The sequence below is a fragment of the Lissotriton helveticus genome, chromosome 5_1, assembly GCF_964261635.1.
Source record: "Lissotriton helveticus chromosome 5_1, aLisHel1.1, whole genome shotgun sequence".
NCBI lineage: Eukaryota > Metazoa > Chordata > Amphibia > Caudata > Salamandridae > Lissotriton > Lissotriton helveticus.
In genome coordinates this window covers 934,363,615-934,376,572 of record NC_136065.1, presented here as the reverse complement: position 1 = coordinate 934,376,572, position 12,958 = coordinate 934,363,615, and the positions used below count along the sequence as shown (strand labels likewise).

At 44.9% G+C, this 12,958-nt stretch overlaps 1 protein-coding gene across 2 annotated transcripts in view; it reads right to left on the bottom strand.

Annotated features, from left to right (window-relative positions):
• IDE (insulin degrading enzyme) overlaps nt 1-12,958 on the bottom strand; it is a 1,242,012-nt gene that overhangs the window by 601,780 nt on the left and 627,274 nt on the right. For both annotated transcript variants that reach the window (XM_078643408.1, XM_078643410.1), the window contains exon 12: nt 1,326-1,428. In XM_078643408.1, coding sequence (XP_078499534.1) covers nt 1,326-1,428 — 103 coding nt within the window. The remainder of the gene's footprint in view (nt 1-1,325; nt 1,429-12,958) is intronic.

The window sequence follows — 12,958 nt, the reverse complement described above, 5'->3', positions numbered from 1 at the left end:
ACGCCGGTGACCCTCCTGCGGGCAGATCTGCGAGGGTAGAGGCGGTGGCATCTCACAGGGAGAGGACCCTCCGGATGAGCTGTGGGCAGGAGCCCTGGGAGCGCAGACGCTATGAAGACACAAGCGCCGCCTCGAAGCCTCCCTCGCACTGCTGCAGCGCTCACTCCACGCGCTCCCTCCCAGCTGCGAGCGAGACTCCTGCAAACAAATGAGAACAAGCACCTACGAGCACACAAGAGCGGGAGGGGTGGGGGGAGGGAACGGAACGAAAACCGGGGGGGGGCGGGAAAGGAACGAACAGCGGGAGGGGGGGCGGGAAAGGAACGAACAGCGGGAGGGGGGGGCGGGAAAGGGTAATCAAAAAGCAGAGGGGCGACAAACAAATGCAGTGACGAAAAAAGGGGCGGAGGGCGGGCGACAAAAGCCGTGACGAAAAAAGGGGCGGCTGACGAAAGAAGGGGGCGGAATGCAGTGACGAAAAAAGGGGCGGAGGGCGGGCGACAAAAGCCGTGACGAAAAAAGGGGCGGCTGACGAAAGAAGGGGGCGGGACTTAAAAAAAGGCACGGGAACGCCACCGATTCGCGTCCGGACGGGCAAAGAGTGACGGACAGCAATGTCTGCCAATGGCTAGCCTCCATTTATGGAGCTAGCCAATGGTAGACTAAGGCGGGACATTGCCACATAATGTAGATCAACAGATTTCGCCTGCGCGAACGCTGCTGCGCAGCGGACGCCAGGCGAAACCTAAAAAGTGTATGACTGGTCGGAATCAATTCTATAGATCCAGACTGAGCGGGCATAACTGAAGGGGTATAGGTATAGACATAGTGAGGGGGTAAAAAGACTGAGAAATATTATCTCACTGTCTAACTTTACTTGCTAATTAATTTTAAGTAACCAATTATGATCCGTTCATTGTACAATGTTGAAACTTTAAATAAGTGCCATGTTTGTTCATAGCTCAATGGGGAAAATAATAAGAGACAAAGAACACCTTGAAAGAATAGTGAGCTTCAGGGAGAACACAGCAATGCCCCTGGAGATAACCAACATAAAACTGCCATGTTAAAGGGCACCGAAACTGAGATACATATATGCATCTGTTAAAATGTACTTTTTTCGAATTTTAAGGAATTCCGTGTTATGACACACTACTCAAAAGATTTTCTTTTATACACTATTTGTAATGGTAACATTATTATCACATTGACCATATTCATTGCACATAATTTCAAATTAAGATTTTATGGAAACCTAAGTAACAACTAATCAAAAGGTCAAAATAAACAAATGTGCTCTTCTAAAGTGAACATTATCGACTGACCTGTAAGACCTCAGCGGGTATTGCTTCTTGTTTGTACTGTGTACCGTACCACTCTTCTGTTTTATTGGTTATCCCCTCAAACGATTTAGAAACAACAGCCACACTAAAAAAATATACAAATGACACAAGATCAATTGCTAAAATATTCGACATAAGCATCCAACAAAACATTATTTTGTTTTGCAAACTACATTAGTAACAGTAAACGTCCTCCAAACAGGCCTCGCTCAGTTTAAGTTATCCCAGTTCTTTTATGGTTTGGAGTTAGGCAGGCTAACTTAACTGATATGGAAATCTGCAAAAATACCGGTAATAAAGTACACAAGAGCACTTCTGTGTTCACTTAACTAGATAAGCACCTTCTTTTGATAGTGTGGGGTCTATGCAACCCTTTCCATTTTCCTCCACTTTGAATCTGTACGTATCATCAACTATTGGGCTTTTTCACATTCTCTCATTTGAACAGAGAATCAATAGCTTTATGCAGTTACGTATAAACTTTGGAGACTCAGTTTATTTAGGTCTTCAAGAAAACAAAATCTATTGCCACGTTGCAAAGCATTCAAAATGCAGCTGCCAGAACTTTGAGATTCAACATTTTTATTATCCATCAGAGGCTTATTTTAGCTCCACTCACGTACAGAAGTTAATGCATCTATCAGGCCAGCATGCATAATAAATTTCCTTTTTGATACCCAAAGTTTTCCCCTGCGGACAATAGTAGCAAGATACCTCTTCCGGGTGAGCTTTGCACTAAACAAAATCCACCAAATAAATAAAAACAAATAAAAAAATGATGTGTCATCCCAAAAGGCAAATAAACCAACTTGAAATGTAACAATTTGTTATCATGTCTACAACAAGGTTGATAATTATCCAAAAGGAGATTTTGCTGATAAACAAGGACAACAATAATTCTTACTGTGAATGAAATCGTTTGAAAGGAGGAAACAATAATATTGCCTCAATAGAAGATCTGAAAGTATTTCATTATACACGTCCTTAAGGCTTGCTATTAACCTCCAAAAAAACAAAAATCAACTTAAACAGTCTAATAATAATAACGGTTCTGAAAAAGACATCAGAATTTGTTGGACTCGCAGCAAAATCATAATTTGCTTTTATACTGAGATAGAGCAAAGTATTCTTGTTTCCAATAAAGGCATTTGTAGGTGAGAGAAAATGAAACAGCCACTGCCAGACATTTGTACAAGGAACTGTATAGCAACATTCAGAAATCCAATTGATTTCCACAGAACTGAAACTGAAGGATAATATTTCTGGAAAAAGGGCGATTATTATGTCAAAAAAACACAAGTCCCACGACTGACCCAACAGATCTGAACTGAGTAACAAGAAGCAGTCCTGGAAGAGAAATATTTTGCACAAAACAGCAGAGTACAGGAGACGGTGGATATAATTCACATCTGCAGAGCTATTCCTGGTTACAAATAAAATGACTATGCAAGTCAAAAGTTGTGGACGCTGCACTAGAGGTTTAAGTCCATGGTAGGGTGACTCAATCTGAATATTTAGGGCTGAACAATAAAACAATAATTGAAAACCGAGTGTGTTCTAATCATTATTCCCTGTTGCAGCTATTAATAAAAACAAAACGACTCATTGCAGATTTTGTTGACTGAGGTGTAATATTACAATGGTAACGTAGTTAAAACTTTTAAGGCAATATGTTATATTATGAATGCGTTTTGGAAGAAATTGAAATATGCCATTTTTAGCTTCATTTGGTTCTACAAGAAACATTCTCAAGTTTACATTTGTTAAACGTCCTTTAAAAAGGAGGAGTGGCCTCTTTTTGACCTTTTAATATATAATTGACCAGTCCTCAATTGCCATATATTGTTTACAAAAAGTAGGACAGTCTGTTCTCTTTCACATATTTTATTTGGTAAACAATAAGCAAGGCATGGTCGCACTGTGAAGAAACAATACTAAGCACTCACAGAAAATTAGATTTCAAGTGTCACTAATGTGTGGCGAGATATTTCACATTTGCACACAATACATTGGATAACAAGCTTTATACTCTTGTGGCAAGGTCAATGTTGGCCACAGTGTTGAACAACTCCGGTTAGGGAGCCTCAGAGGTTGCTGGGTTTGTCAATTAAACAAGCATGGTTAAAGGTGTATCCACTACCACTAGAGAGGGTAAGATAAAAGACGAGATATTATTAGGGAATAAAATACTCTTTTCCATTTGAATGAAGAATAAGTCCCAGCACTCTACACTAAAACATCACGCCTATAAGCCACGACTACGATGTGTTGCAAAGTACTGGTACTCAACAACATGGCTTAAGTTATTGTCCCAATGTGTTACAATATGTAAAAAGGAGAGAGAGACCCCTTGTTGTAGCCAAAAGAGTAGGGTACTCTTGACAAGTAAAACAAATATTACCTTGGGTTTGAAAGGAACAGGATACAAGGTTCAACTCACAACTAGGTCGTACCTCACAAGGCGCACAATAATACAATTCATAAAGGAAAATCTCACCTAATATTTGAATCAATTGCTAAATAGCACTGAAGTCATACAAACATACTTTATTGTTAAAAAACTGGTTACAATGTTGAAATTTCAAAACACTTTCAATCTATCAATTCCCATAGTGTAAGACACTCATTAATAAAGCTTGTCCACTTCTCAAGGAGTAAGATTTTTTTCAGATTAGTTTGCTCACCAGCTGCTTCTAGCACCTACAAATGGTTATGCATGGAATGTGCAAAGCGCAACCTAAAATCAATAATACAGTTTCTATTTCTCCCTGGTTACTCCAAAAGGAAATCTGAAATCTTTTGAGAAATGTCGTACTTAATTTTTAACTCCAAGGTGCGCTTTTTACAAGTATCAACGTATCGGCTTTCTATTAAATTCCCATCACATCCAGCAACTAATTCACCCAATTCCAGTGACAGACATTACATAAGTAAATAATCCATTGTAAAATTGGAGTGTTTTATTCACTGTATCTGATGTCAACCCTGGGAGAAACTGAGGATTGAGCGGTCAAACGGTAGAGTGCATTTCGCAGACTCATACCTATGGCACAGACGTGAGAAACAACCGGATTCATGTATGGCCCTTTTATTACTGATTGGTTACATTGGCAACATTATTTTTTAATAAACTGATTTTATTATACAGCCAAGTTCATGAGTAACGTGTGGCAATTTATGATGGAAGATACACTGAATCTGTTTCTTCTCTGTGATAGGAGAAGCCCCCTTTAGATAAATACTATAATGAAAAGTCTGTTTTAGTGTGTAACTCACCTACAGATGTTATTGGCTGTGAATGCATTGTTACTGTGCCATACAGTGTTCTAAAATAAACAATTTTTTTAATTGATATATTTATGAAAAATACAATCTAAATGTAGTAGAACTACTTGGATTCCAACATAACACTATGATACATGTTAATCAGCAATGGTGGAAGTTGATACATTTATAACTCTTTAAATACAATCCTTATGATTACATTTATGAATTAAGATCCACAAATGTATAAACTTATTTTTGGTTACTGTACGAAGGAGAGCTTTATTAACCAGAATAATAGATGATAAACAGTCTCATCTTTGTCTTTGTAACTGTAATACTGACCGGTACTACCAAATAATGGTAGGTAGAAGTAGTAGTAGTAAATCAAGTTTATTGTATTAATCACACAAATTACATTAAAAACACGTTACACCTTAAAGTCATAAAAAAGCTAAAACAGCTTCCTTATAAGTTTGTTTGGCAAACTAATTACATTTTCCCAAAATGCAATGAGCTAATCTAAAAATGTAATTACTTTAATAATAGTGTGATGAGATTTAGTTGTAAAACAGTACATAACGCCCTCTGTAATTGTTATAATATTCACTTTTTGAAAAGACTCACAAACAATCTCCTTGATCTTAATATTATCAGACAAATGCACAATATGTGCGTAGGAAGCTGGCTCGTTATAGGATATATCAAAATGAGATATATTGTGTAAAGAGTCCAGGGGTTCTCTTGTCAGTGGGCAGGGGGGTTTGTATGGCAATCCCATGGTGCTCTGTTAGGGGGCAGTGTGGTCGACCAGCCTTAGGCTTAACAAGCAGTGCAAGACATCTAAAAATACACAATGTCCAATAAATGAGACACACAACTCGACAAGGAGATGCACACCCAATTACAAAAATGTAAAGTATCTTAATATATGTTTAGGCATCAAAAGAAAATCTTTCAAGTAAATGCATTTTTAAATAGGCATATTTTTCTGTTCAAAAAGTCGCATTTTAATTTCGGAGTTCTGCAATGTTAACCTACGAGAAGAAATTCATATGCAGTTCATCAGTTATTTTCAGCAACTTACGGGACCCTTCTCCATGAGTTAAGGTGAGTGATGGGCAAGGCCCAAGGCAGCACCAGCATAACACCACCAGTAGCACCAGGGCTGCCAGTGCAGAGGTGCCAAACAGCGTTGGGCATCCAATGGAATAGGAAACAGACTGGGTAGAAAGAGGCTGCAGGAGGGGACTGTGTGACCAGTCCGGCGAAACCAACAAGTGGCTTCGGATCTTGCAATGCTGGGGGTCGTGGGGACAGCTTTGGTCCTCTTCTCCTCGGTGCGGGCTGTCCAGGTGCACAGGGTCTTTGGGGTGTCTGGTTTTTCTACCCGGTAACACTCGCAGTTGAGGGGGCCATCCAACAGAGGGTGCAAGAGACGTTGGGGAGTTAACGAGGAGTCACTAAACAGTGGACTCAGTACCTTGAGGTCTTAGGGACCACGCTAACACTGTTGGTCCACTTAGGCGCAGGAAGGGGGGTGGATCGGGTGCAGTGGTGTTTGGCGGCATCGGGTTTTGGCGGGCCAGAGTCATCTTGGTCCTTCTTTGTTGTCTGCGGGATGCAGGGGACAGTTCTACCGTCTCTTAGGTGGTTGTGGTTCCTGAGCAAAGGCTGGCAGGACTCCTGGGCTTTGGGGACTCAGCAGCTGCTGAAGAAGTCGGCTTCTGAAGCAACAGGCAAAGTCAGCAGGCAGGTCGGCAGGGTTGGCACCAAGTGAGTTGCTGGGTCTTCTGTTCTTGCTGTGTGACTCTTCTCTTCCGTCTTCTTTCTTCTGGTCGTCAGGATCTCCTCTACTGGTGCTAGGGGCTCCCCTAAATACACTATTTAGGGGCGCTAGGGTTGTGTGTATAGGGTCGTAGCCAATGGGCTACTGACCCTTGGGGTCAATATGCCACCTATATGATCACTTCCTGTTGGAAGTGGGCATAACCTTGCCCCAGTATTCTAAAGTATGCCATTCCAAAGATAGCTACCTCTGAAAAATCGTGTCTATCTCAGTTTAGCCCCACGGTACTAGCCTGGGAGTGGCATCCTGTGGGAAGGGGTGTTACACCCTCTTCCTGAACAGGCTTGTGTTGTGTGTCTCCTGGGAACAAAGGCTCCTACTCTAGGAGGTCAGAACAGTGTCTCGGGTGGCAGGCTGGCAGAAACCAGTCAGGGATCACACCAGAGTTTGGTAGGTTTTCAGGAGGAACCTCTAAGGTGCCCTCTGGGTGCATGAATTGATGGACAAGTTACTTACCTTCGGTAACACCTTATCCGGTGGAGACATGATCTAGCCGCAGATTCCTGATCTTTGAATTTCCCAGGCGTCAGACTGGATTCAGAAGATTTTTCTCCAAGCAATACCCTTGTGCGTGAGTAGGTGGTATTGGTTGGCTCTGCAACGTCGTTGGCATCATCTCCGCTGTTGTGATGTCTGCGGAGCACAGAACCATGAAGTTTACCAACAGTGGTGTGTTTTGAACAACTAGGGCCCTGAAAGGAAACAGCCCTGGACCTAAAAATCTGTCCGTAGTGCTGGGAGGATGAGTGTGGTGGTAAGGAATCTGGGGCTAGATCAGGTCCTACCAGATAAGGCGTTACCAAAGGTAAGTAACTTGTCCATCTGACAGAGAAATCTAGTTGTAAATTCCTTACCTTTGAATAGCTACCCAAGCAATACCATCCCCGGGGCAGGGACTGTGGACAAGTTTAGACCAAGAAGTTCTGCAGGACAGAACGGCCGAAAAAGGCAGTCTCTGTGGACTTGACTGTCCTGGCTGTAGTGTTAGGTAAACGTGTGCAATGATGCCCATGTTGCTGCCTGACCAATACCGAGGACTGGGACTCAAGTTGCAACGTTGTGGTGGTAGCCTTAGCTCAGTAAGAATGAAACCTTAGGAGGCTGCTTTTTGGCCAGAGCATCGCAGATTTTGATGCAAAGGACGACCGATCGAGAGATCGTCCTTTTCTGGACCGCACAACCCTTCTTCGCTCCCACGTACCCCGCGAAGAGTTGACTGTCCACTTAGAACTCTTTAGTGCGGTGAAGGTAGAAGAACAACACTCTTTTTGATTTCGGAAGGTGTATGTATGTATGTATGTTTGGATTTATATAGCGCTTATAACCCAGGGGTCTCTAAGCGCTTTGCCTTGGGAACCCGTCCTGGCTTTTCCCTGTGAGATAGCCCCTACAGGGCATCCCCAAGGTGAAAGCCAGGCATCCCGCCGCGGGGGGCCGTTGTGGAGATTAAGCAAGCTTAATGCCCAGAGTTGCAGAGTGTGAACCCATGATTAGGTCAGGCACCGAAGCGAGAATTATCGAGTCCGTGGACATTTGAGCTCGAGACCCTGCCGCGTCGGGAATTGAACCCTGGTCCCGGGTCTGACCTCTGCTTCAGGGTCTGCCTGCTCTAACCAGTGAGCCACACTTCTCCACTGGAGTGGAGTCACTCCTCTTTTTTTAGAGGGTTGCATCAGAGCTTACAAGATGAGCAAGGTGACAGATTGCCCCTCTTGGAAATGTGTTAACATTTCTGGTAAGAAAGAGGCCCTAGTGCGAAGTACCAACTTATCAGGGAAGATGGTCGGATAAGGAAGCTTCAATGACAAAGCCTGCGATTCACTCACCCTCATGGCAGGAGTTATTGCCACTAAAAAGGCTGTTTTGATGGCAAGCACCTGGAGGGCCGTTGTAAAGAGGTTCGAACGGAGCACACATCAGGAAGGTGAGAACCAAATTGAGGTCCTACTGAGGCATGATAAAAGGAGCAGGTGGGAACATATGTACAATCCCCTTGAAAAGTCTACTTGCAATAGGGTATTTAATTAAAGAGGGAGGGCTGGTCTGACAGCCTTAAAAGGCAAACAAATTAGAAAGGTACTCTTTAAGAGTGCCCGGGGCAGAGCTCTGCTGGGTAAGGGTCAAAATAAAAAGTAAGGCTTGAGATAGGGAAGCAGAAAGAGGATCAGGAGATCTTTCTGTGCAATATTTTACAAATGTGTGCCACCGGCAGGTGTACACGGTCCTGGTATAGGGCCAACTGGCCGCCAAAATAACTATACAGACTTTGGGAAGAAGGTCGAAGACTATCAACTGCTGCGGCTCAATCACCACACAAGAAAGCATAGAGTTCACATGTTCAGGGGGAGAACCCTCCTCTGCTGCTGCAACAGAAGATCTTCCCAAAGGGGCAGTCTGATTGGAGGATCGATGCTTATCTACAGAAGTACCAGATCTCTTTGCCCAGTACGGAGCCACAAAAATGAGTTGGTCCCAGTCACTCCTGATCTTCTTGAGTACTCTGGACAGGAGTGGTATGGGCGGAAAGGCTTATAGGAGGCCTAAGCTCCACTCATAATGAAAGCGTCTCCGAGCGAGAGCCGCCTTGGAAACTCGAATGTGTAAAACTGTTGAAAATGCGCTCTCTCGGCAGAGGCAAACTGATCTAACCAAGGCTCTGCCCACTGCTGAAAGCGACTTTGCGCCACCTCCGGATGGAGATGCCATTCGTGATTTGTTAAAACATAACAAAAGAGAAATTGCCAGTACTGATGATACCGCAGTAACATAAATTCAAAAACAGTACTTGAAGAAATATTCAAAACTGAGTGCTAGTTGATAGCTTTTATTCTTATTTATGATTTCATCAAAAGATACTTTTTCATTTTACAAAAACCAACATGTAAAAAACAATTTACTACCCACAATCAAAAATAGGAATGAACATTCATCATAACAATCATATCACAACTATACAGTCAACAATCAATCAAGGAGAGAAGGAAAGCACTAAATCAGAAAACTACGACAAGTAATAAAACATACAATATTTACAATATAATACAGTACAGTACTAACAAAAACAAGAGAAGCCAATGTCTGCAAAAGCACTTAGAAAATACTTTTTTCTGATATACAATCAAATTTGGCGTACATTCCTATAGTTAAGTATAAAGAATACTTCTCAGTTCTTTTGGGAAAAGGGGATAATGTACGAAAATAATAAGTGATAAGCAACAATTATCATAACATTCACGCTTATCACTGCAGCAGACAGTCGAGTGGCTTGGGCCTACGCGTTTCGAATCCCAATGACTTGCAGGGATTCTCTTCAGGGCCTTTTGAATTTTATTTTTTATTTGGGAGCATTAATGGTCTCAAGGTGGAGATAGGTAGAAACCCTTGAAAGGAGGTAGACCTAGTCAAATGGTGAAGGAGAACGCGTCTCAACAGGCTGTTCATTTATTGTCACTGGACGTGTCGAAAAACGTAGTTGTACGAAGTATTGAAGTAGCACTTGTTCGCGGAAACCGTCTAAACACGAGGAGGCTTTCAACGCGTAGCTCGTCAGCACAACAAGTCAGCTACGAGTGGCCACGATAATTCGGCACACGGTTGTTTGGAGATCAAGACGCCTAAGGGCGGCACATTTTCGCGATCAGCGTTAATTTTTAAATAGTTTTAAAATGAATCCGGTTTTCAAAAAAACGGCAACGTCCAAGACAGCACAAGCTCACGTCTCCTCCGCAGTAGCCTTCGTGATTTGTTAGGCATCGACGGCTGAGTTAGTCCATCCTGGTGTTCAGGGAAACTGCCAGGTGTAGAACCACCAGAGATATGCCCTGCTGTTCCAGCCATGTCCAGAGTCGCAGGGCCTCTGGACAAAGAGTCCATAACCCCGCCCCGCCCTGTTTGTAGCAGTACCACATGCGGTGGGGTTGTCGGGGAACACCTGAATCAGCTTTCCCTTGACTGAAGAAAGATGAGCTTTCTACGTCAAGATAATTCGGAGCTCCAGCAAGTTGATGTGGAGTCCGGATTCAGCTGGAGAACAGAGTCTTCAGATTTCTAACTCTCCCAGACAGCTGCCCCATCCCAGGAGTGACGCATCTGTCACTATTGTGTGACCTGGTTGCAGAAGGGAGAGGGGTTGGTCAGCCACCACTGCAGGTCCGTCCGAGATCTGGAACATGTCGGAGAGATTTCCCTGATGCTGCGCCCACTGGAACATCAGGTCCCACTGCAGACATGCATGTGCCATCTGGAGTGTGTCACAAGCAGGATGCAGGAGGCCATGAGGCCCAGCAGCCTAAGTCATTCTCACCGAAATCCAGGATAGAGGCTGAAACATCGGTATGATAGCATGCATATCCTGGACTAGCTGCTTGGGAGGATAGGCCCGAAACTGGACTGTGCCCAGAGCAGCTCAGATGAAAGGGAGCATCTGACAGGGAGTCAGGTGTGAATTTGGCATGTTGATAGTGAACACCAGCCAAAGCAGGAGGTTCGCTGTAGTCTGGAGATGGGAGACAACAGCCTTGGGCGAGCCTGCCTTCAACAGCCAGTTGTCGTGATAGGAAAAGACTGGCACCCCTATTCTGAGCAGATGAGCTGCAACCACCACCTTGGTGAAAACTCGAAAGGGGGTGGGTAAAGCCAAAAGGAACCACAGAGAACTGAAAGTACCGTAAACCATAGGTAGTGCTGATGAGCAGGAAGGACGGGAATGTGCAAATCTGCCTCCTGCAAGTCCAATGCTACCATCTATTCTCCATGGTATAGGGCAGACAAGACCTGAGCCAGAGAAAGCATCTTGAACTTTTACCTTTTTGAGGAAGCGGTTGAGGGATTGCAGATCTAGGATAGGAGCCAGCCCTTTTCCTTCTTCAGCACCAGAAAGTAGCAGGAATAACAACCACAGCCTACTCCTGGCACCATGGCTTAACCTAACACCAAATGGGCGCCCAGGACCTTAAAGGGCCACTCTAGGAAGGTTTGGGGTCTGCAGGAGAGGGGAGTGGCAGGAATGGGGGGGTAGATTAGGGGGTGGCAGAGTGGAAAGGCCCTACCTCAGGCCAACCGGCCCATGGTGCTGAAAGGAGCTGCGCCCACGGCCGCGCAGAGTTTGCAGGATTTGTATAGTCTTGTGGCTGAGATATGGCTGACACGGATGAAAACCCCTTCTGTGGCCACAAAAGGCAGACAGGGAGACAGGGAGACAGATGGACACTGAGAGGCCCAAGGACTTGGTCGTACTATTGGAGTCCTTAAAGAGCTCCAGGGCCAAGTCTACCTTGTCTCCATAGAGACGGGTGCCATCAAAGGGCATGTCCATAAGGGAAGCCTGTACATCTTGAGAAAAGGCAGAAGTTCTCAGCCAGGTATGGCAGCGAACTGCCACTGTCGATGACATCACTCTGCCCAGTGAGTTGGTTATGTTAAGCACACAATGAATGATGAACTTAGCTACATCTCTCCAGTCTGATACTGCTTGGGAGAGAATGGCCCGGGCCTCCTCTAGGACCTGTGGCAGCACTTGCACAACTGTTTCCCACAAGGAGTGGGAGTAACGGCCAAATAGACAAATCTTATTCACCGACTCCAATGCAAGGCTGGCAGAAGAAAACATGTTATTGTCCCAACTAACTAGCCTCTTGGACTCCCTATCCAGAGGTACGAAAGGAATGCCCAAGATGCGGATCACCAAGGTCTCGGGGGGGGGGGGGGGGGGGGGGGGAGTGGTTGGCGAGGAATTTTGGGTCACCCGGGACAGGGTGATGATGGCGGGCAACTGTTCTATTCACAGGAGCCACAGTGCTGGATTTGGACCAGGTCCCCAGTAGGACATCAGTGAAGGTTCAGAGGAGGAAACACCCAGCTGCAGGACTTGTGTCAAGATGTTAGTCGCAACTTCCATAGAAGGGAGCATAAGGTCCTGGACCTCAGCTGCCCTTCGCACGACTGCAGCATAGGAAGCTCCCCCCTCTGAACTGACGGTAGGGGTAGAAAGCAGACCTGAATCTGGAAAGGTGTCCAGTCCACTAGCATCACCCAGTTCCTCATACCAGGCCATATCTTGCTCTGGCTGGTCTTGTAAAGGGTCTAGTGACCCCTCCTATTCCTCCATTCCTAGCCCTCCCGAATAAGGCTGAGGAAATTACCTAGGACTCAAGGGCTAGAATCCGTCTCCAGGTCGGTCATGAGAATGGGGCTGACGCAGCTGGTGGGGGCAGAGTCGGTCCGGATCCATTACTGGATCCACAGGGAGTGGGGGTGTCTTCGAAGCTAGAGCCGTCGGCGCAGAACCAGATGTAGCCCCCAGGGCCTGAAGGCGCTGGGAGGGTTAGGTCACCCAAATATGAGGCACATGGCGTCATAAAATTCTTTAAGCTGGACGGGGATCGCTCCGTTCCTGGAAAGGCAGGGAAGCAAGGAGCCGACCGGGGTGGAGGGTCTGCAGAACGAGGCCTAGAGCGCCAAGAATCCTCCGTCACACCAGCCGATGGATGGGTAGAAGCCAAAG